Below are 25103 nucleotides of genomic sequence, written 5' to 3' on the forward strand. Positions count from 1 at the left end.
TTTCACTAAAAATCGGAAGCTTTTTTCACTTCATTTACAGGAAGAACAGGAAACAAAAGGAGGTGCTTTGAGATGTGGGGTACAGTTGGCTAGCCTCAAACTTGGGTCAAGAAATTTACTTCCTCATACCAGCCTTGTGGTCCAGGCAGTTCAGATCAAAACTCAGAGATGCTGAAAATTGCTTCCTATCCCAGACTTACAGAGACAGCCACTTTTAGTTTGAAATACTAAAAGATAAATACAAACATCAGTTATGGTCTTATTATTCTATAAATGGAATTAACTATCTTGCAGTTTTCATAATGCTTGTATGCTGGGGAATTCAGAGTTTGTTCCCCTGTATCCTCCTATGCCTGTATTGTTCAGTTGTCTTAAATGGGACATTTAAGAAAAGCTATAATGCTTAAATGTCATTTATGTGATCAGTGATAATAACAAATAAATTATTTTATTTTAGACATCTAAGTAATAGTAAACCTCCTAACCCGTATTTTTTCTTATGAATTCAAGAGCTTGTTTCGGAGGACAATGTATATCCGTTGTGTCCTTTGACTGTGTTGATAGCTACATCTGTGGCCTGAGACTGAGGATGAATGGAAGACAGGGTACTAAGATGGATTTTTTTTTTTTTTTTCCTGTAACCCCCTAAAATGAGCTTATCATTTCTGCACCAGTGAAAACGTGTTCGGTACTTTTGTTTTTGTTCTCTGCTGTGGCAGCTTGTCAGATGAAACCAACTCTGACTTCTTTTTCCTTTGGTGTATACCAGAGCAAATTAATGGTTGTACATAATAGGAGAGGTTTATTATGTATAACTTCTAGTTGTATGCAGCAAGTGACAGGATGTGTTTGACTATAACTGTCAGATGTGTATGTTAACTTGATTTTGTAGCCTTAGTCGAAGTAGAAACCATCTGGCTAAGATGAAGAAATGTTTAACTAGAAAATTCCTTGCTGGCCCATTTAGACAGCGGCTTGGCTTCTTGTGAGCCTCGCATAGGTGGCTCTGTAGTTCCTCTGCAGTCCCTTTTACTCAAGAAAAACACAGTTACTATCTTATTGCCAACAGGAGAGGTTTTACCTTTCAAGACTGGAGAGCAAATGGTCATTTGCAAAAATTTTAGTTCGGCTGACTGCTAACTTATTGCCTTTAACCGTTTTTGTCAGAAGAATATGGTTTAATCTTATTTTATCAATCATTCAATTGCCTCATCTGTGATGTATAGTTATCATTGTTGTCAACCTTTTCTAGGACTTCCTTACTTTTCCACCTCTTGTGCAACGTTCCACAATCTATCAAATGCAGATGTATCACTGCAAAGGTCTGTTCCAGTGGATCCGGGCCATCTTTAAAGTTAATGGACCTTTTTGCATTTCCTACATGAATGACACTGATGAGATATGTTCTCATCTGTAGGCTCAGGGAAGAATTTATGGAAAAATTAAAGAAGAAAACTTTGTTAGTCCTAAAGAAGAGGTGAAACTTGAAGCTCACATCAGAGTGCCATCCTTTGCTGCTGGCAGAGTTATTGGAAAAGGAGGCAAAACGGCAAGTACTTCAGCAAAACCTGTGCAGTGGTATGAAAGGGAAAGCGTTGAAAGGTACTTAGGAGTTCCAAGTCCCTAAATTTTGGCTAACTTATAAAAAGCAGGACCGTCTGGGCCAAGGTTTGGAGAAGACTGCCTTTTGTTCCTCCTGGGTGTTGGTGTCAGCTACCAGTGAAAGCAGTGCCTCTCTTTCAGACCACTTTGTATGGGAGAACTGTCTCATATTTATAAGGGGCATTTTGCATTTTCTGTTGTTATACATCAGCTTTTTACTTTTATTGTGCAAACACTTAATGACATGAAAAGAAACTTTAAAAAATTTCATCTACATTTATAACTTATACCTCTGTAACTGAAAAAAGCAAATGGTTTCCAGTTTCTAACACATAAAACTTCCAAGTCATTTTCAAAGCTATTTACAATTCTGAAGTGATGGAAAGTGTATTTTGGAATCAGATTTTCAGGGGTTGAATCTGGTTTTGTCATTAACTTATGCAACTGTGGGCGAGTCAGTTTCTTTCACTAAGGCTTAGTTTTAATTACCTTGAAATGGGGACAATACTAGTAAACGGATAGAATTATTAGTATTATTTGATGAGATTATAAATATAAAGCCAAAGCTCAGTATTTTGGTTACATAGTAAGGAAACGGTCATTTAAAAAGATAAAAGAACAACTCCACTTAACATGATTTGTATTTATCTCCTTCAGGTGAATGAGCTCCAGAATTTGTCAAGCGCAGAAGTTGTTGTCCCTCGTGACCAGACGCCTGATGAGAATGACCAAGTGGTGGTCAAAATAACTGGTCACTTCTATGCTTGCCAGGCAAGTGGGCTCTAGTGTGATAAGTGAGCTCTTCTGCTTCTTCCTTCTTCCTGAGTGATCCTCCTCCCATGCGTGTCCCCATGTCATATAAATATTTCAGGCTGCTTGGTGCTTAACACTTTTAATCCCCCTTTAAGCAGGTGATTTCAGAGACTCTGCTAGGAGAAACTAATAAGTATGTATCTTTAATCTTCAAATAAGTTTCAATTTGAAGTTGTTGAAATGGAAGAGTAAATTAACTTTTGGTCATACTTGATCAGGTAGAAATTTCAAAGCTCTCTCCTACTGCAGGTTGCCCAGAGAAAAATTCAGGAAATTCTGACTCAGGTAAAGCAGCACCAACAGCAGAAAGCTCTGCAAAGTGGACCACCTCAGTCAAGACGGAAGTGAAGGCTCAGGAGACAGCCCACCACAGAGGCAGATGCCAAACCAAAGACAGATTGCTTAACCAACAGACGGGCGCTGAACCCCTATCCAGAATCACATGCACAAGTTTTTACCTAGCCGGTTGTTTCTGAGGACCAGGCAACTTTCGAACTCCTGTCTCTGTGAGAATGTATACTTTATGCTCTCTGAAATGTATGACACCCAGCTTTAAAAAAAGAAAAAAATTAGGGGGTGAGGGAGGGAAAGAGAGGAGCTCTGCACTTCCCTTTTGTTGTATTCTCAGTATAACAAATATTCTAATTTTTCTTAATATTCATTCCCCCATAATGCCAGAAATTGGCTTAATGGTGCATTTACTAAATTCATCAAGTAAATAAAAATAGATTGCTCCTATGTCCAATTGTTAAAATTGGATCAGAAGAGGATTATTACAAGAACTTAAATGTTAAGCTGTTAGCATAGAAAAACTGTTCTCAGTTTTATCTAACACTAACACAAATAACCTAAGGGAAGTGCTGAATGGTGTTGGCAGGGGTATTAAATGTGCATTTTTACTCAACTACCTCAGGTATTCAGTAATGCAATGAAAGCAAAATTGTTTTGTTTTTTTCTGAAAATTTTATATACTTTATAAAGATAAGTCCAACTGTTTTTTAAAAAATAAAATTAGCTAACAGGCAAATAACTGAGAAAAAAATTTTACTTCTGGCTGGTGACAGTAAAGCTGGAAAATTAATTTCAGGTTTTTTGAGGCTTTTGACAGTTATTAGTTGGAAAATCCAGTAAACGTTCAGTGATACGGAGCAGTGCCTATATTTGGAGAGCAGCAAATACCATTTATTTTTTTGTTTATGGTAGGGAAGTTTTTGATGGTACTAACAGAGCAAAGTGGCTGCAGGAGGTTTTGGAACGGCTAGTTTTAATAAATGGCTTCAGGAGACTTCAGGGTTTTTTTGTTTGGCTATGTGATTGAATGCATAAATGCTTTGTGCTTTTGACTATCACTACCTAAAGCAAGTGTATCTATGGAGACATGCAGCTCCTGTGAACTTTAAATTGATTGGCAAGAAGAAAGCTTCAGCTTGCCTTACAGGATGCTTAGTTTGCCAATATATTTCAGACCAGTTGGTCTATGCTTGGAGCAGACCCCAAAAGAATTGCTTTGTGAAGACCAATGGGGCAGTCAGACGGTGTGACAGTGTTTAAAGGCAATAAAAAGGCTACATCTCCCCGTGCCAGGCACTGTCATGAGCCTCACACTAAGCTATTTTGAAGATTTTAAGCAATGATAAATCAAGAAGAATGAAAGGCCACCTAGAATATTACATAAATTGCAGCAGGATTTCTGTATTCTCTGCAACCAGTTATTTGAAAATAAGTCAAAAGGTAGAAAAATACAAGAACAACTTTTGGAATATAATTTGAATGACTGTGATACAATAATACATTTGACCTTTGATACTGAACGCATTCGCCCATTTCCTACCTTGATGGCAAAGCCTGGTATGTACAGTTATGTGGGTGTGGGTGGTCTCCAAGGCCACACTGCTCTCAGAATTGTGTTTCTTTTGTTCATTAAATGATCACAGTCGTTATATTATACTGATCTGAAGGGCATATATAATAACCCTTAAATCATTTTGCTTCATTTGTATTTCAAGATGAATTTCTACAGACTAGGTAAGTTTTTCTGAAGATCACTGTATCCTTTAAACATTTTGAAAATGACTTGAAATGTTTTCCTAAATGTTTTCAGAAAATCAGTTTATTTTGTAGTTTTAGCCAAAAAGTGCCCTTTTTGTCACTGAATTCATCTAGCATTCATCATTTTCTTCCATACAATGAATTGCTTTAAAAAAAAAAAGTAATGGACTGGCTCTCTGGTTGGATTTTGGGTAAAATGTGCTTAAGGCCAGAGCTCTTCCTCAGTATTTGATTTTTCCAACTTTTTTTTTTTAAATACAGATAGGTGCTACATTTATATCTGCCTGTTTAAATTCTGTCATGTTTCACTTCTAGCCTTCTAGTGTGGCAAATCATGTTTTACTTTCAATTAAGCATTGGTAATGGAGTATCTGGTAATACTAGGAAATAATTCTGTTGTAATTGAGTTTTGTACTCACCACATATGGATCATTCCTCATCTGTAACGTGCCCCAAATGCAGCTTCATTTTCCAGATACCTTGATGCAGAATAAAGTGTTTCATTATCAGGTGCAGCCTGCTGTGTAGTATGTATTTTTGGCTTTTCAAATTAATGTGAATGTCCTGAATTTGGTCAAAGTGTAAACTTAGACTTTTAGTAAGGCTATGTCAATCTCAAGGTAGGCACCACTATCTACCAATGTCCTGACTGTGAACCTAGATAATACTGTTGCATATGAACTGAGAACTAAAGGTTTTACGTTACAGGACCAGTGGGGTGGTTATGTTTTCTGCTATATATTTTTAAAAATTTTTGGCTATACTGTTCTACAGAATAAGATTTAAACTTAAACTCGGAAAACACTTTGCTAGGCCTGGGAACGAGCATTCCTAGCACTGTGGAATGAAATGCCCCTCCAAACCATGGTCAACTTTATGACCATGAAGGGGCCCTGCTGACTGGAAATTGGCACTCACCATTGGCACTTGCTGCCTGCCTCTACAAAGATTAAATCACGAGCCGCTGCAGCTGCTGACCTTCAACACCCCCTGAAAAGGAGTTCAGAGTGGAGAACAGGAATGAGGCGCTCTGGGAAAAACTGGCAGAACAGGCCTTCCGATAGATAGTTAGATATTTTCAGGAGAAGATTTTATGGGCCAGATTCTTGCTCTTCTCATACCTAGAGAAACACTAACATCATTAATGGTGACATCTGCTTTGGCTATTAAGGGGAATATTACAATTAAGAGTCAAAATGGAGTAGCTATGGTTTAAGACATCCAAGAAATAACTAGATGACACTGTGGGTGTGATTTCAGGCAAATCCTTGTATTGCTAAGAACTTGAGTTTTCTGAGCTGTGTCAGACTTGGATGCCACCAGCCGTTCTCAAAATAATGTCTGCTGGCAGCTGATAACTGCAACCTTACTTTTTAAAGGTCTCCTCTTGTAACTTACTTCTTTTTTTTTTTTTCCGGTACGCGGGCCTCTCACTGTTGTGGCCTCTCCCGTTGCGGAGCACAGGCTCCGGACGCGCAGGCCCAGCGGCCATGGCTCACGGCCCCAGCCGCTCCGCGGCATGTGGGATCTTCCCAGACCAGGGCACGAACCCATGTCCTCTGCCTCGGCAGGCGGACTCTCAACCACTGCGCCACCAGGGAAGCCCGTAACTTACATTTTTAGACAACGGAATTGCTTTAGATCATACATTTAACAAAAAGAAGAGACATGTTTGATGACCAATAGCACCTGTTACCTATGTGTTAATACCACATTAAAAGTTAAAACCTACCTCAATAAAACTAGACAACTGGCTACTTGGCTACAAGTCTCCCCAAAGCACCAGGTCCAGACTGTGTTTCAGGCTTATTCTCCTGAAAAGAAATGACGTTTATTTTCCCTATAAAAATCCCATTGTCATTCCTCCAGCTACTTCTGATTGGGTCTGTTACACCAAAATGGCAGACCAAGGGATTAAGATTTTAATCATACAAGACTCAGATCCAGGAATCAGGAATCAGAAATATTTCCAGTCCAGTGTCTATTCTCCAAATTGAGACAGGACTATGCCCTATTGTAGCAGGAAGTGGCCAGCACTGTTGCCCAGTTAGTTCCCTGAACTGGAACTGGGCAGGACTCTGGGGGGCTCCAGAGTACAAATCCTTTCTGTGTCCCCCGTTTCTTGTTTGTAGGATATAGACTTCACTCAGCCTCCTTGACCTTCCTCCTTGACCTTCCCTGAGTTCCAAAGGGCAGATTCAAACAGTTGCTAATCAGGAAAGGGAGGGGATGCAAAAACAGGGGAGGAGCTGTCAACTAGTGGTACAGCCTTGGGGCAGGGTCCTGGTTCCACCTCAAGGAGTATGCATAACAATATCTTTGAGTTCTGCAGGAACTGAGGCCCCCACCCAGGTGAGGATGGTAACTTCAGGCCGAGTGCCAAGATTCCTGGAGCATTGTCCTGTTACATCACTACCAATCGATCAGAAGAAAGTCACACACCCTGCAGCCCTCACCCCAAATTTTGCCTGCCTTTTCTGGGCCTGGTGATGACCATCCTGTTAGGCCTCCTGTTTGGCCCTTGTCTGTTTCAACTGCTTACAAGGTTCATCCCCCACAGGGTCCAACAGTTTCAACTAAACTGCTGTTACTACAAGGATGAATGCCAGTTTTGGGCACAGAATACCTCGATTTAGATTAGGTAGAGAGAGACTTCTACTCTACTAGGCAGGACTATGCCAACTCTCAGCAGGAAGTAGTTACAGAAGAAAGAGACCTCCACTCCAATTCCCCAAAATTATCTTGAGTATGAAGTCTCTCAGGGAGGAGTTATTAGGGGAAACACTGAAACTGCCTGCCCTGGCCAGGCAACATAGTAACCACTTGCATGAGTTATCTTAAACAGGAGGTCCTCGTAAGGAATGCAGAACTAACAAGATACTACCAACTGGAAGAATTCAGGAAAGGTCAAAAGGAGAGAGGAGACTTCAGTCTATGTCCTGCCAACCTCTCAGAATCCTTCTCACTGGAATCCACCTTGGCTGAGCAATGCGTGTGCCACCAGGAAGGACCCCGAGGCAGAATGATTGGCCAGAGACAACCCAGAAACTTAACCCCATTCCCATAAAACACGAGACTGTGAGCCATGTGGTGGAGCAGTCCTCCTGGGTTCCTTTACCCTCCTGCTCTCCACCTGGGTGCCCCTTCCCAAAAAAGTAGCTTGCTTTGTCAGCAAAAAATAAAAATAAACTCTGAGCAGAGAGCTCAAGTAAAACACAGGGGCCAATGCAACTTCCAGGAAATCCTGCTGAGATCTCAGGAACAAAGACAATATATTAATTTTAGTTTGAATGTACTGATTCACAGTGTGAGAATTAGCTCACTTACCTACAATTTCCATGTGTCAGTTAGGATTAGTGTCCACAGATAAGACTTGTTTTGACAACAACCAGCTAGGCAGGGTTTATAAGTGACTCAATCCAAATCTGAAATGACGAAAGCAGTTCATACCATTTTATTCACATTTAAACTCCACAGGAGCCAGAGATGAAGTGTCATCTTCTATTCCAAGAATGAAGTCTTCAGGTAAGGTCTCAGGTGCTATCTGAGCTAACTGGTCATCATAAGAACGAAGGGTCCATAATTTCTCTAATTCATACGTTTCTCTGGTTTCTGGAAGCATCAAATGAATCACCATGCTGCCTATCAAGGACAGATAAGACTTACAATGAAGAAGCAGTTCATTTGCTTTTACCCTTGTGATCTCACAAACCTCTGACAGTTAGAACAGTGGTTCTCAAAGTGTGAACCCCAGATTAGCATTACCTGAGAACTTGTTAGAAATGCAAATTGTGGACACCATCCAGCAAAAATACCACAGAAGTGACGCTGTGCTTTTCTCAGTGCATCATACAGGAGGTTTATGATATCAATATGTAACATTACTCGTGATGGGGTTTGCTTGGGAGACAGTCCTCCAAGGACTGTCTGCACAGCCTGTGAGCAAAACACTGACAGGCTTTTGTTCTGGACTATATTTTTAAGTATGTTGGCAAATATTCTCAGAACTGCTGTCTCCCTCTGGATCAAAGCACAAGTATGCTTACAGCAGTGGTTTTCAATAAGGGACATTTTTGATTTTCACAGTTGGGGGGGTGGAGAAGAGAAGAACATCCTACAATGCACAGAATATTCCTCAGCACCTGAACTACCTGGCCAAAAATGTTAATAGTGGCAAGGCTGAGAAACCCTGACATATAGCCTTGGCCGAAAAAGTGATTTCCGCCAGAGCAAACGCAGGCCTGCTTCCTGCCCATTATAAAAGATGTAGATACCCTCATCTCAGGGCTCTTCTCTTAGAACTTCACAGGTGTCATCTGGTCCTGTGTTGCTCAGGGACCCTGGTGCAAATGGTGCTTGATGCTGGCTACTACTGTTGCTGAGTAACAAACTGTGTTTCATCAAACCTTGACTAACTTGTTAGCTTACACGTAAGATAAAATCTCAGACCCTTCACAGTTCTTCAGTTACTGTTTTTCCCTTTGTATTAACTATCTTTTGGGGAAATACTTTGAAACTATGTATGTATTAATACCCAAATTTGTTAAATCTTTTCAAAATTCTAGTCCTCTGCTCTTGTCCTTTCCTGTGCCTAGAATGCCCTTCACCTTATCTGAGTTATTTAAGGCCGAGGTTATGTGTACCCCAAGGTGCCTTCCACCACCACTAGGGGATCTCTCCCATGTTATCCATCCTGTTCTCCATCAGCTTTCTGACCTGTATGGCAACTTACATACATACCATGTGACAAGAGGATTTCACATGTGAATAAGACCAACTAAGTTATAAGAAAACCTATTTTAGACACACTTCAAAAATTGTATGTGGAGATAATAAGAACCTGCTGTATAAAAAAATAAAATTCTCAAGTTAAAAAGAAAAATGTATGTGGAGAAACACAGATCTCAATCCTTTTACAACTGAAAACAGTTCAAGATTAGTGCAATATCAAATATTTATCTGTAGAATGTGCCAAAATAACTTACCAAAGTCCACACAGAGCCAGTCATCTGTGTCCTTCCCTTCTATCTTAACATGAGGCTCACTTTTATGTTTCAGGTATTTGTACTGAAAAAAACCAGATCACATATTAAAGGGGAAGAGGATAGGGGAAATCTCTGTTCTTATTGAGCGTCTGGGGGTATTTTTCTTGGTCTTAACTTGGCAACTAACTTATTCATTCCTCGCAGCTACACCATGCCCCTTAATATAAACATACGGAAACTTTTTTCCCCCTTAAATCCTACCCACCTCCTATACCTGTCTCCTGAATCCTCCTGCCCAAACCCTTCTGACAGGGCCAACTCACTCATTTACCAAGGTGCCTCAGAGGCAGGCCTAAACTCTCTCAATATCCACTTCTCACATATATCATCCCTTCTGTCCATCCCAGCTTCCTTTCCCTCTCAAGGGAGACAGATGCTGCCTTCCTGTTTTAAGGCTAGTCTTCTCAGTTTTAATGATTCCATCTCATCTACTTTCATGACAATGTTAATGGGATTTTATCATCCCATAATCTCTTTTCCCAGCAGATTCCATGAATGGTCTAAAACAACAAATACACTAATGTTAGAAAAAAATACTATTACAAGACAAGGACATTATATAATGATAAAAGGGTCAACCAACCAAGATGACATGCACCAAAAATCAGAGCTAACCCAGTAATATAGCAGACTCAATACTCTATTTGCATTAATGGATGGAGGATCAATAAGGAAATAGAGAACTTGAACAGCACTACAGACCAATTGAACCTAATGGACATTAACAGAACATTCTACCCAACAACAGCAGAATACACACTTTTCTCAAGTGCACGTGGAACATTCTCCAGGATAGATCATATGTTAGGCAACAAAACAAGTCTTAATAAATTCAAAGATTAAACTCATATAAAGTATTTCTGATCACAATGAAATGAACTAGAAATCAACAGAAGCAAAACTAGAAAATCCACAAATATGTGGAAATCAACTGTTTTATTACCTTAAACTGATCAAAGAAGAAATCACAAGGGAAATTAGAAAATATCTTGAGACAAATGAAGTTATAGAATGCAGTGAGAGCAGCAATAAGAAGGAAATTTATAGCTGTATGTGCTTACATGAAAAAAATAGTTCCCAAATCAACAACATGAATTTATATCTTAAAGAACTAGGAAATGCACCATCAAAAAATCGACAAATAATAAATGCTAGAGAGGGTGTGGAGAAAAGGGAACCCTCTTGCACTGTTGGTGGGAATGTAAATTGATACAACCACTATGGAGAACAATATGGAGGTTCCTTAAAACACTAAAAATAGAATTACCATATGACCCAGCAATCCCACTCCTGGGCATATATCCAGAGAAAACCATAAGTGAAAAAGACAGATGCATCCCAATGTTCACTGCAGCACTATTTACAAAAGCCAAGACATGGAAGCAACTGAAATGTCCATAGTTGGAGGACTGGATAAAGATGTGGTACATATATACAATGGAATATTACTCGGCCATAAAAAAGAACGAAATAATGCCATTTGCAGCAACATGGACCTAGAGATTATCATACTGAGTGAAGTAAATCAGACAGATATCATATGATATCACTTATATGTGGAATCTAAAAAAATGGTACAAATGACCTTATTTACAAAACAAATAGAGTCACAGATATAGAAAACAAACTTATGGTTATCTGGGGGGAGGGGGGATAAATTGGGAGATTGGGATAGACATATACTGTAGATACTATATATAAAATATATAACTAATAAGAACCGACTATAAGAACTAATAAGAGTATTGAGGGAACTCTACTCAATACTCTGTAATGACCTATATGAGAAAAGAATCTAAAAAAGAGTGGATATATGTATAACTGATTCGCTTTGCTGTACAGCAGAAACTAACAACACTGTAACTCAACTATACTCCAATAAAAGTTAATTTAAATAAATAAATGCTGGAGAGGATGTGGAGAAAAGGGAACCCTCCTACAGTGTTGGTGGGAATGCAAATTGGTACAGCCACTATGGAGAACAGTATGGAGGTTCCTCAAAAGACTAAATATAGAACTACCATGAGAGACTTCCCTGGCAGTCCAGTGGTTAACACTGCAGGGGTGTGGCTTCAATCCCTGGGTGGGGAACTAAGATCCTGCACACCATGCGGCATGGTCAAAAAACCTACCTTAAGAGATAGAGATATATAAAGATATAGATAGATATATAGATGTATACAGAACTACCATATGATCCAGCAAGCCCACTCCTGGGCATATATCCAGAGAAAACCATAACTCAAAAAGACACATGCATCCCAATGTTCACTGCAGTGCTATTTACAATAGCCAAGACATGGAAGCAACCTAAATGTCCATTGACAGAGGAGCGGATAAAGAAGATGTGGTACCTATATACAATGGAATATTACTCAGCCCTAAAAAAGAAAGAAATAATGCCATTTGCAGGCACATGGATGGACCTAGAGATTATCATACTAAGTGAAGTCAGACAAAGACAAGTATCATGATATCGCTTATATGTGGAATCTAAAAAAAAATGGTACAAATGAACTTATTTACAAAGCAGAAATAGAGTCATAGATTTAGAAGACAAACTTATGGTTACTGGGGGGAAAAGCGGGGGGTGGGGGTGGGCGGGGGTGGACAAATTGGGAGATTGGGATTGATACATACACACTACTATATATGAAATAGATAACTAATAAGGACCTACTGTATATAGCACAGGGAGCTCTACACAATACTCTGTAATGATCTATATGGGAAAGGAATCTAAAAAAGAGTGGATGTATGTATAACTGATTCACTTTGCTGTATACCTGAAACTAACACAACATTGTAAATCAACTATAGTCCAATAAATATTATAAAATAAAAAGAACTAGGAAATGAACAAATTAAACTTAAAGCTGGCAGAAGGAAGAAGTCAATGACCAAATTAAAACAAAATAGACAAAAATCAATGAAACCAAGATTTCATTTTTCAAAAAGATCAACAAAATTGATCAATAAACCCCCAGATAACTAAAATCAGAAATGAGTGAGAAGACATTAGAGACACAACAAACTGGAAAACCTAGAATGGACAAATTCCTAGAAACACACAACCTATCAAGACTGCATCATGAAGAAACAGAAAGTATGAATAGCCCTATTCAATAATAGCAACAGGATTGAGTCATTAATCAAAAACCTCCCAACACAACTGTATCTCAAACGAAAGGGTGGGGTATAGAGAAAAGAACACACAGAGAAGAAGGAAGGAAAAAAACCTCCCGACAAAGAAAAGCCCTGGACCACACAGCTTCTTCACTGGTGAATTCTACCAAATACTTAAACATAAGCTCACATCAAATTTTGCTAAAACTCTTCCAAAAAACTGAAGAGGCGGGAACACTTCCTAACTTATTCTATGGGAGTAGCATTAACCTGATACCAAGACCAGACAAAGACCCTATAAGAAAACACTACAGGCCAATATCCTTGATGAATACTGATGGAAAACTCCTGAATGAAATACTAGCAAACCTAATTCAATACTGCATTCAAAAAATTATATATCAACACCACATGGGATTTATTTCTGGAACGTAAGGATGATTCCACATGAAAAAACCAATGTAGGGACTTCCCTAGTGGCACAGTGGTTAGGAATCCACCTGCCAATGTAGGGGACATGGGTTCGAGCCCTTGTCTGGCAAGATCCCACATGCCATGGAGCAACTAACCCCGTGCGCCACAACTACGAGAGGCTATGCTCTAGAGCCCATGAGCCACAACTACTGAGCCCACGTGCCACAACTACTGAAGCCCACGTGCCTAGAGCCTGTGTTCCGCAACGAGAAGCCACCGCAATGAGAAGCCTGCACACTGCAACAAAGAGTAGCCCCCACTTGCCACTACCAGAAACAGCCCACGCACAGCAACAAAGACCCAACACAGCCAAAAATAGATTGATTAATTTAAAAAATCAATGTAATAAACCACATTAACAAAATGAAAGACGAAAACCACAGGATCATTTCAAATTTATGCAGAAAAAGCATTTGACAAAGTTCAATACCCTTTCATGATAAAAACTCAACAGAGATAAGCAAAAAAAACCCAAACCTACCTTAAGGTAATAAAGGCCATACATGAAGAGCCCATGGAGATTAGCTATCATCATACTTGATGGCAAAAAACTGAAAGTTTTTCCTCTCAGATCAGGAACAACACAAGAATGCCCACTTTTGCCACCTTCTACTCAACACAGTACTGGAAGTTCTAGCCATGGCAATTAGAGCAAGGGAAAACAAAAGAAAAAAGTAACAAAATTGGATAGGAAGAAATAAAATTGTCTCAATTTGCAGATGACATGCTCTTTATACATAGAAAACCCTAGGGCTTCCCTGGTGGCGCAGTGGTTAAGAATCTGCCTGCCAACGCAAGGGACACGGGTTCGAGCCCTGGCCCCGGAAGATCCCACGTGCCACAGAGCAACTAAGCCTGTGCACCACAACTACTGCGCCTGCGCTCTAGAGCCTGTGAGCCACAACTACTGAGCCTGCATGCCACAGCTACTGAAACCCGTGCGCCTAGAGCCTGTGCTCCACAACGAGAAGCCACTGCAATGAGAAGCCCACACACCACAACGAAGAGTAGCCCCCGCTCACTGCAACCAGAGGAAGGCTGTGTGCAGCAATGAAGACCCAACCCAGCCATCAATAAATAAATTAATTTTTTTAAAAAGAAAATATTTCTATTTACAATAGAATCAAAAAGGATAAAATACTTAGAAATAAACATAACCATGGAAGCAAGACTCGTACACTGAAATACAATAATCTGTATCCATGAATTGGAACACAATATCGTTAATACTTTATCTACAGATTCAATACACTCAATCTCTATCAGTGACTTTTTTTTGTAGAAATAGAAAAATCCATCCTAAAATTTATATGTAATCTAAAGAGACCCCAAATAGCCAAAAACAATCCTGAAAGGGAAGAGCACAGTTGAAGATCTCAAGTTTCCTGATTTAAAAACTTACTACAAAGCTACAGTAATCAAAACAGTGATTAAGATAAACTTATAGACCACTGGAACAAAACAAAGAGCCCATATGGTCAAATGATTTTTCAACAAGGGTGCCAAGTCCATTCAATAGGGAAAGGCAGTCCTTTCAACAAATGGTGCTGGGAAAACTAGATTATCTACATGCAAGAGAATGAAGCTGGAGTCTTTACCTGACACCATCTACAAAAACTAACTGAATACCAAAGACCCAAACACGAAACCTAAAACTATAAAACTCTTAGAAGAAAACACAGTGGATAAGATTGGTTCAAGATGGCAAAGAAGAAGGACGTGCGCTCACTCCCTCTTGCAAGAGCACCAGAATCACAACTAACTGCTGAACAATCATCAACAGGAAGACACTGGAACTCACCAAATAAGATACCCCACAACCAAAGACAAAGGAGAAGCCACAATGAGATGGTGGGAGGGGCACAATCACAATAAAATAAATCCTATAACTGCTGGCTGGTGACTCACAAACTGGTGAACACTTATACCACAGAAGTACACCCACTGGAGTGAAGGTTCTGAGCCCCACGCCAGGCTTCCCAACCTGGGGGTCCGGCAACAAGAGGAGGAATTCCTAGAGAACCAGACTTTGAAGGCTAGTGGGATTTGATTGCAGGACTCCAACACGACTGGGGGAAACAGAGTCCACTCTTGGAGGGCACACACAAAGTAGTGTGCGCATCGGGACCCAGGGAAAGAAGCAGTGACCCCATAGGACACTGAATCAGACCTACCTGCTAGTGTTGGAGGGTCCCCTGCAGAGGCAGGGGGTGGCTGTGGCTCACCGTGAGGACAAGGTCACTGGCAGCAGAAGTTCTGGGAAGTATTCCTTGGTGTGAGCCCTCCCAGAGTCTGCTATTAGCCCCACCAAAGAGCCAGGTGGGCTCCAGTGTTGGGTCACCTCAGGCCAAACAGCCAACAGGGAGGGAAATCAGCCCCACCCATCAGTAGACAAGCGGATTAAAGTTTTACTGAGCTCTGCCCACCAGAGCAACAGCCAGCTCTACCCACCACCAGTCCCTCCCATCAGGAAACTTGCACAAGCCTCTTAGATAGCCTCATCCACCAGAGGGCAGACAGCAGAAGCAAGAAGAACCACAATCCTGCAGCCTGTGGAACAAAAACCACATCCACAGAGAGACAAGATGAAAAGGCAGAGGGCTATGTACCAGATGAAGGAACAAGATAAACTCCCAGAAAAACAACTAAATGAAGTGGAGAGAGGCAACCTTCCAGAAAAAGAATTCAGAATAATGACAGTGAAGATGATCCAGGACCTCGGAAAAAGAATGGAGGCAAAGATCGAGAAGGTGCAAGAGATGTTTAACAAAGACCTAGAAGAATTAAAGAACAAACAAACAGAGATAAAAAATACAATAACTGAAATGAAAAATACACTAGAAGGAACCAATAGCAGAATAACTGAGGCAGAAGACAGCTAAGTGACCTGGAAGACAGAATGGTGAAATTCACTGCCATGGAACAGAATAAAGAAAAAAGAATGAAAAGAAATGAAGACAGCCTAAGAGACCTCTGGGACAACATTAAATGCAACAACATTCGCATCATTGGGGTCCCAGAAGGAGGAGACAGAAAGGACCCGAGAAAATATTTGAAGAGATTATAGTCGAAAACTTCCCTAACGTGGGAAAGGAAATAGCCACCCAAGTCCAGGAAGCACAGAGAGTTCCAGGAAGCAGAAACACACCGAGACACATAGTAATCAAACTGACAAAAATTAAAGACAAAGAAAAATTATTGAAAGCAACAAGGGAAAAATGACAAATAACATACAAGGGAACTCCCATAAGGTTAACAGCTGATTTCTCAGCAGAAACTCTACAAGCCAGAAGGGAGTGCCATGATATATTTCAAGTGATGAAAGGGAAGAACCTACAACCAAGATTACTCTACCCAGCAAGGATCTCATTCAGATTTGATGGAGAAATCAAAAGCTTTACAGAGAAGCAAAAGAGAATTCAGCACCACCAAACCAACTCTACAACAAATGCTAAAGGAACTTCTCTAAGTGGGAAACACAAGAGAAGAAAAGGACCTACAAAAACAAACCCATAACAATTAAGAAAATGGTCATAGGAGCATACATATCGATAATTACCTTAAACATGAATGGATTAAATGCTCCAACCAAAAGACACAGGCTTGCTGAATGGATACAAAAACAAGACCCATATATATGCTGTCTACAAGAGACCCACTTCAGACCTAGGGACACATACAGAGTGAAAAGTGAGGGGATGGTAAAAGATATCCCATGCAAATGGGAATCAAAAGAAACCTGGAATAGCAATACTCATATCAGATAAAATAAACTTTAAAATAAAGAATGTTGGGGAGGGGGAAGGGTAAGCTGTGACAAAGCGAAAGAGAGGCATGGACATATAAACACTACCAAACGTAAGGTAGATAGCTAGTGGGAAGCAGCCGCATAGCTCAGGGAGATCAGCTTGGTGCTTTGTGATCGCCTGGAGGGGTGGGATAGGGAGGGTGGGAGGGAGGGAGACTCAAGAGGGATGAGATATGGGAACATATGTATATATATAACTGATTCATTTTGTTGTAAAGCAGAAACTAACACACCATTGTAAAGCAATTATACTCCAATAAAGATGTTAAAAAAAAATTTCAACCATATGCTGCCTACAAAAGATTCACTTCAGCTTTACAGACACACATAGACTGAAAGTGAAGTGATGGAAAAATACATTCCATGTAAATAAAAATAGAAAGAGAGGAGGGGTAGCTACACTTACATCTGACAAAACAGACTTTAAGCTAAAACTAACAAGAGGCAAATAAGATCACTATACAGTTATAAAGGGGTAAAAAATAAAATAAAATAAAATAATGTTATAAGAGACAAGGAAGGACACTACATAATGATCAAGGGATCAATACAAGAAGAAGATATAACAATTATAAATATATATGCACCCAACATAGGAGCACCTCAATACATAAAGCAACTGCTAACAGCTATAAAAGAAGAAATCGACAGTAACACAAAAATAGTGCAGGACTTTAACACCTCACTTAAACCAGTGGACACATCATCCAAACAGAAAATTAATAAGGAAACACAAGCTTTAAATGACACAATAGACCAGACAGATTTAACTGATATTTTTGGACATTCTATCCAAAAACAGCAGATTACACTTTCTTCTCAAGTGCAAACGGACAATTCTCCAGGATAGATCACATCTTGGGTCACAATTCAAGCCCCAGTAAATTTAAGAAAATTGAAATCATATCAAGCATCTTTTCTGACCACAACGCTATGAGATTAGAAATCAATTACTGGGAAAAAAACGTAAAAAACAAACACATGGAGGCTAAACAATACGTTACTAAGAGATCACTGAAGAAATCAAAGAGGAAATGAAAAAATACCCAGAGACAAATTACAACGAAAACATGAAGATCCAAAGACTATGGGATGCAGCAAAAGCAGTTCTAAGAGGGAAGTTTATAGCAATACAAGCCTACCTCAAGAAACAAGAAAAATCTCAAACTAACCTTACACCTAAAGGAACTAGAGAAAGAAGAACAAACAAAACCCAAAGTTAGCAGAAGGAAAGAAATCGTAAAGTTCAGAGCAGAAATAAATGAAACAGAAACAAAGAAAACAATAGCAAAGATCAATAAAACTAAAAGCTGGTTCTTTGAGAAGGTAAACAAAATTGATAAACCACTAGCCAAAAAAAGGGAGAAAAAGAGGGAGAGGACTCATATCAATAAACTTAGAAATGAAAAAGAAGTTGCAACAGACACCACAGACATACAAACCATCCTGAGAAACTACTACAAGCAACTCTATGCCAATAAATTGGACAACCTGGAAGAAATTGACAAATTCTTAGAAAGGTATAACCTTCCAAGAGTGAACTAGGAAGAAATAGAAAATAAGAAAAAACCAATCACAAGTAATGAAATTGAAACTGTGATTAAAAATCTTCCAACAAACAAAAGTCCAGGGCCACATGGCTTCACAGGTGAATTCTATCAAACATTTAGAGAAGACCTAACACCCATCCGTCTCAAACTCTTCCAAAAAATTGGAGAGGAAGGAACACTCCCGAACTCATTCTATGAGGCCACCATCACCCTGATACCAAAACCAGACAAAGATACTACAAAAAAGGAAAATTACAGACCAATATCACTGACGAATATAGACGCAAAAATCCTCAACAAAATACTAGCAAACAGAATCCAACAACACATTAAAAGGACCATACACCATGATCAAGTGGGATTTATCCCAGGGATGCAAGGATTCTTCAATATACACAAATCAATGTGATATAGCATATTAACAAATTGAAGAATAAAAACCATATGATCATCACAATAGATGCAGAAAAAGCTTTTGACAAAATTCATCACCCATTTATGATAAAAACTCTCCAGAAAGTGGGCATAGAGGGAACCTACCTCAACATAATAAAGGCCATATATGACAAACCCACAGCAAACATCATTCTCAATGGTGAAAAACTGAAAGCATTTCCTCTAAGATCAGGAACAAGACAAGGATGTCCACTCTCACCACTATTATTCAACATAGTTTTGGAAGTCCTAGCCATGGCAATCAGAGAAGAAAAAGACATAAAAGGAATACAACTTGGAAAAGAAGAAGTAAAACTGTCACTGTTTGCAGAAGACATGAGAATTCTGTTTGCAGAATACATAGAGAATCCTAAAGATGCCACCAGAAAACTACTAGAGCTAATCAATGAATCTGGTAAAGTTGCAGGATACAAAATTAATGCACAGAAATCTCTTGCATTCCTATACACTAATGATGAAAAACCTGAAAGAGAAATTAAGGAAACACTCCCATTTACCATTGCAACAAAAAGAATAAAATCCCTCAGAATAAACCTAACTAGGGAGACAAAACACCTGTATGCAGAAAACTATAAGAGACTGATGAAAGAAATTAAGATGATACAAACAGATGGAGAGATATACCATGTTCTTGGATTGGAAGAATCAATATTGTGAAAATCACTATACTACCCAAAGCAATCTACAGATTCAATGCAATCCCTATCAAATTACCAATGGCATTTTTTACAGAACTAGAACAAGAAATCTTAAAATCTGTATGGAGACACAAAAGACTCCGAATAGCCAAAGCAATCAGTCTTGAGGGAAAAAAATGGAGCTGAAGGAATCAGACTCCCTTCAGACTATACTACAAAGCTACAGTAATCAAGACCATACGGTACTGGCACAAAAACAAAAATATAGATCAATGGAACAGGATAGAAAGCCCAGAGATAAACCCATGCACCTGTGGTCAACTAATCTATGACAAAGGAGGCAAGGATATACAATGGAGAAAAGGCAGTCTCTTCAATAAGTGGTGCTGGGAAGACTGGACAGCTACATGTAAAAGAATGAAATTAGAACACTCCCTAACACCATACACAAAAATAAACTCAAAATGGATTAGAGACCTAAATGTAAGAGTGGACACTATAAAACTCTTAGAGGAAAACATAGGAAGAACGCTCTCTGACATAAATCACAGCAAGATCTCTTTTGATCCACCTCCTAAAGTAATGGAAATAAAAACAAAAATAAACAAATAGGACTTAATGAAACTTAAAAGCTTTTGCAAAGCAAAGGAAACTACAAGCAAGACGAAAAGACAACCCTCAGAATGCGAAAAAATATTTGCAAACGAATCAACGGAGAAAGGATTAATCTCCAAAATATATAAACAACTCATGCAGCTCAATATTAAAAATACAAACAACCCAATTCAAAAATGGGCAGAAGACCTAAATAGACATTTCTCCAAAGAAGACATACAGATGGCCAAGAAGCACATGAAAAGATGTTTAAACATCACTAATTTTTAGAGAAATGCAAATCAAAACTACAATGAGGTATCACCTCACTTTGGTTATAATGGGCATTATCAGAAAATCTACAAAAAACAAATGCTGGAGAGGGTGTGGAGAAAAGGGAACCCACTTGCAGTGTTAGTGGGAATGTAAATTGATACAGTCATTATGGAGAACAGTATGGAGGTTCCTTAAAAACTAAAAATAGAATTACCATATGACCCAGCAATCCCACTACCGGGCATATTCCCAGAGAAAACCATAATTCAAAAAGACACATACACCCCAATGTTCATTACAGCACTACTGACAATAGCCAGGACATGGAAGCAATCTAATTGCTCATGAACAGACGAATGCATAAAGAAGATGTGGTACATATATACAATGGAATATTACTCAGCCATACAGAGGAACAAAATTGGGTCATTTGTAGAGACATGGATGGATCTAGAGACTGTCATACAGAGTGAAGTAAGTCAGAAAGAGAAAAACAAATATTGCATATTAACACATATATGTGGAATCTAGAAAAATGGTACAGATGAACTGGTTTGCAGGGCAGAAATAGAGACAGATGTAGAGAACAAACGTATGGACACCAAGGGGGGAATGTGGAGGGGGCAGGTGGTGGTGTGATGAATTGGGAGATTGGGTTTTACATATATACACTAATATGTATAAAATGGATAACTAATAAGAACCTGCTGTATAAAAAAATAAAATTCTAAAATTCAAAAAAATAAAAACATAAAGTAATCCAAAAAAAAGAAAAACAAAACACAGTAGAAAAGCTTCATGACATTGGATTTCACAATGATTTCTTGGATATGAGACCAAAGGCAGCAGGAGAAAAATTTAAAACTTTGGTGCATTAAAGGACACAATGAACAGAGTAAGAAGGCAACCTACAGAATGGGAGAAAATATTTGCAAATCACATAGATGATACGGGATTTATATCCAGAATATACAGAGAACTCCTACAACTTCACAATAAAAAATAAAAAAAAAAACTCGATTAAAACATGGGCAAAGGACCTGAATAGGCATTTCTCCGAATATACACAAATGGCTAATAACCATGAGAAAAGATGTTCAACATCACTAATTTAGGGAAATGCAAATCAAAAGCACAACAAGGTACCACTTCACTCTCATTAGGATTACTATCAATATTATCAACAAACCAGAAAATAACAACTGGTAAGGACGTAGAAAAATTGGAACCCTTGTGCACTGCTGGTGGGAATGTAAAGTGGTGCAACTACTGTGTAAAAGTGTGATGGTTCCTCAAAAAATTAAACACAGAATTACCATGATCTGGCAATTCCACTTATGAAATTAAAAGCAGGGATCTGAACAGGTATTTCTACACTCGTGTTTATAGCAGCATTATTCACAATAGCCAAAAGGTGGAAGCAACCCAAATGCCCACCAATGGGTGAATAAGATAAAATGTGGTATATACATACACTGAAATAATCAGTCTTAAAAGAAGGAAATTCTGACACATGCTACAACACAGATGAACCTTGAAAAATATTATGCTAAGTGAAATAAGCCAGTCACAAAAGGAAAATTAGAGTATGATTCCACTCAAGGAGGTACTTATTAGTGTAGTCAAATTCACAGAGACAGAAAGCAGTATGGGGGACACCAGAGGCTGGGGGAAGGAAGAATGGGAAGTTATTGTTTAATGTGTACAGAGTTTTTTGCAAGATGAAAAAAGAAAAACGTTCTGGAGATGGATAGTGGTAATGGTTGCACAACAATGTGAATGTAATTAACATCACTTAACTGTACACCTAAAAATGGCTAAACTGTTCAGTTTTGTAACGGATATTTTACCATAAACAAGAACAAAACTTTCTTGACCTTGCATTTTTCTCCCTCATCTAAAATTTTTGCAAAAGGAATTTCTATTCCCCTCCCTTGCTCTTCCACAGAAACTTTTTCTGAAAAATCTCTCATCTTTTTATATCTCCAAGTCCAATGGTCACTTCTAAGTCATACTTACTCTGTCTTACTATTACATCTGACAGAGACCCTAGGATCCTGCCTTTTAACTTCTCCATGCCCCCCTAGTTCTCTTACTCTCCAACTACCCCCTCTTTGTTTGTTCTGCCTTTGTTCTGCCATGTTGCACCAGGGTTTTGTTCTCAGCCCCTTATTTTACCACCCTTCTCTAGGCAATCCCAGCTATTCTTTTGGTCTTAACTGTTCCCTCTCTGACCAATTTTCAACAGGGTGAAAGAAGTATGTTCCCCTCTAGAGTGGTATCAGAATCAGCTTCCAAGTACGTTTTCTTCCTCATTCTGATTCCTATTCAGTCTAGTTGGAAAATGAGCTTCCTTCTCTTTCCTCAACTAGACCTGTGAATTTGGAGGGTAAGAACTAAATCATTTCATTTTTCCCAATACCCAGCACCGTGCCTGGGAACACTGGACATGCTCAAACATTTGAATTAAACTCTAGGCCAGCACTATCCAATAGAAGTTTCTGCAACTATGGAAATGTTTTATATTTGTGTCCAGTATGGTAGCCATTAGCCACATGTGGCCACCAAGCACCTGAAATGTGGCTAGTACAACTGAAGAACTGAATTTTTAGTTTTATTTTATAATTACATAGCCACATGGGGCTAGTGGGTGTCACATTGGACAGTTTTGCTCTAGAAATCCCTCTGGGTTATACTGTCTTCCAGCCTGCCTCAGGTAATTTTTTTTTTTGTATTATTTTTCTTGTCACAAGAGACAAGAATGTAAAATATCTTGACCCACTAAGGCTAGATATTGGTCCCCATAACGTTCACTATCAAAGAACATAAAACACTCATGCAAATTCTAAAAATCTGGGCTTCTTATATAATCTTAGGGTTTAGTTTTTAAATGCTGCTCTTCCGCCTGATGCATTGACACTATTCCATTAAGTTAAAGGTTCCAAAGAAAAAGAAAGCATCCTACCATTTTCACAATGTAGTAGGCCATGGCATGTAAGTGTCGAGTAGAAGTTCCACTACCAATTACAAAGTAATCTGTATATTTCATTTCTGGAGGAACCTTGATGACACAAATGTCTCTGGCATTTTCTTGCCTCAGAAGTGAAACCAGCATATCGATGTCAAACTTGGGACCAGTATGATCTGAAATGCACAAAGATCTGCTTTTGTCAGGTGGCCAAGTAAAGACAGACACGATATGCACCCAGAGATGCGGGCAGCTGACAGCGAAACCATCCCTCCATGAAGGTGTTTAGGCCTCCTGGAAGTTGAAGCTGGGCACTGTTTTCATACAGCACTGCTCAACTTATGGGAAGGGTGCACAGGTCACAGACAGCCACCACACACATCCTTTCCTATTAGCACATGCAAGTAGAACCAGACATCAGCAACGACGGCTTTCTGTTCTAGTACCTGAGGAAATGAGTAACACAGCTCAAGCAGAGAACTGCTATTCAAAGAGAGGAGGGCTTCCCTGGTGGCATAGTGGTTGAGAGTCCGCCTGCCGATGCAGGGGACACGGGTTCGTGCCCCGGTCTGGGAAGATCCCGCATGCCGCGGAGAGGCTGGGCCCGTGGGCCATGGCCACTGAGCCTGCGCACCGGGAGTCTGTGCTCCGCAACGGGAGAGACCACAACAGTGAGAGGGCCGCGTACCGCAAAAAAAAAAAAAAAAAAAAAAAAAAAAATCAAAGAGAGGAAAACGGGAATTCCCTGGTGGCTCAGTGGTTAAGAATCCACCTGCCAATGCAGGGGACACGGGTTCGAGCCCTGGTCCGGGAAGATCCCACATGCTTTGGAGCAACTAAGCCTGTGCACCACAACTGCTGAGCCTGCGCGCCACGGCTGCTGGGCCTGCGTGGCACAGCTACTGAGGGCCGCGTGCCTAGAGCCCGTGCTCTGCAACAGGGGAGGCCACCGCAGTGAGAATGCCGCGCACCACAGCGAAGAGCAGCCCCCGCTCGCTGCAACTAGAGAAAGCCCATGCAGAGCAACAAAGACCCAACACAGCCAAAAAACATAAAATAAAATAATAATAATGGTTAATATAATAATTTTTAAAAGGGGAGGAAAACTGGAGCACAATTTGGGGAGGTGGTAATATTTTGGGGCACATTAAATTGAATTCCAGCCACAAAGGGTCACAGAACTAGAACTGTGAACTGGAAGGGCTCTTGGGTAGTATCTGTCCACAACCTTCATTTGAGAGAGAAACTGACAACTAGCTGAGTAAGTGTGTGGCCCCAAATCTACCAATCGGAGGGTTAAAATTTTAACAGCAATTCTCATTTTGAACTCTCGAGGTTTTCTTACAATGCCAGTTGGGTTCATGTAACAACTGTTATCTGTGAAAACCGTTTTTTGTTTTTCCTCTAGAGATTTAGATATTCAGCTCTTCACCGTGGTGTATAAGAGCCTGTGGACTTAACAGCTCTCTTCAGTTCTAAAGCTGACTCCCAGGGCCCTAGTGGCTAACCTCTCCCTCTCATACTACATCCTTTCACAGGTGTGATCTGTTTACCACCTCTCAAGTTTCTAAAAGCTTACAGTACTTAGAGGCTCTTAACTTGGCCCCATCTCCTATTAGCGCTTCTTACGCACCCCTGAGCCCCCAGACCCTGGCTCTTCCTCAGAATCCTCAAGCCCCAACATTCTCGACAAGTCCATTTCTC

General features: G+C 39.7%; 2 protein-coding genes across 7 annotated transcripts in view; one reads left to right on the forward strand and one right to left on the reverse strand.

Moving 5' to 3' along the window:
- IGF2BP3 (insulin like growth factor 2 mRNA binding protein 3) overlaps positions 1-2788 on the forward strand; it is a 137063-nt gene extending 134275 nt beyond the window's left edge. For both annotated transcript variants that reach the window (XM_079931035.1, XM_079931036.1), the window contains exons 13-15: positions 1418-1549; positions 2260-2373; positions 2665-2788. In XM_079931035.1, the coding sequence (XP_079787161.1) occupies positions 1418-1549; positions 2260-2373; positions 2665-2763 (345 nt within the window). In that variant the 3' untranslated portion in view covers positions 2764-2788. The remainder of the gene's footprint in view (positions 1-1417; positions 1550-2259; positions 2374-2664) is intronic.
- The window catches only part of MALSU1 (mitochondrial assembly of ribosomal large subunit 1), a 29341-nt gene that overhangs the window by 3647 nt on the left and 591 nt on the right, over positions 1-25103 (reverse strand). Inside the window, exons 2-6 of one of the 5 annotated variants that reach the window (XM_079931041.1) lie at positions 23397-23575; positions 9450-9531; positions 7915-8106; positions 5383-5454; positions 4884-4943 (exon numbers count right to left, since the gene is read on the reverse strand). In XM_079931041.1, the coding sequence (XP_079787167.1) occupies positions 7919-8106; positions 9450-9531; positions 23397-23575 (449 nt within the window). In that variant the 3' untranslated portion in view covers positions 4884-4943; positions 5383-5454; positions 7915-7918. Of the gene's footprint in view, positions 1-2386; positions 4944-5380; positions 8107-9449; positions 9532-23396; positions 23576-25103 lie in introns of those variants that run through there. The other 4 variants (XM_079931040.1, XM_079931037.1, XM_079931038.1 and 1 more) reach the window with 4 other exon arrangements.

Source organism: Stenella coeruleoalba, assembly GCF_951394435.1.
Source record: "Stenella coeruleoalba genome assembly, chromosome: 9".
Taxonomy (NCBI): domain Eukaryota; kingdom Metazoa; phylum Chordata; class Mammalia; order Artiodactyla; family Delphinidae; genus Stenella; species Stenella coeruleoalba.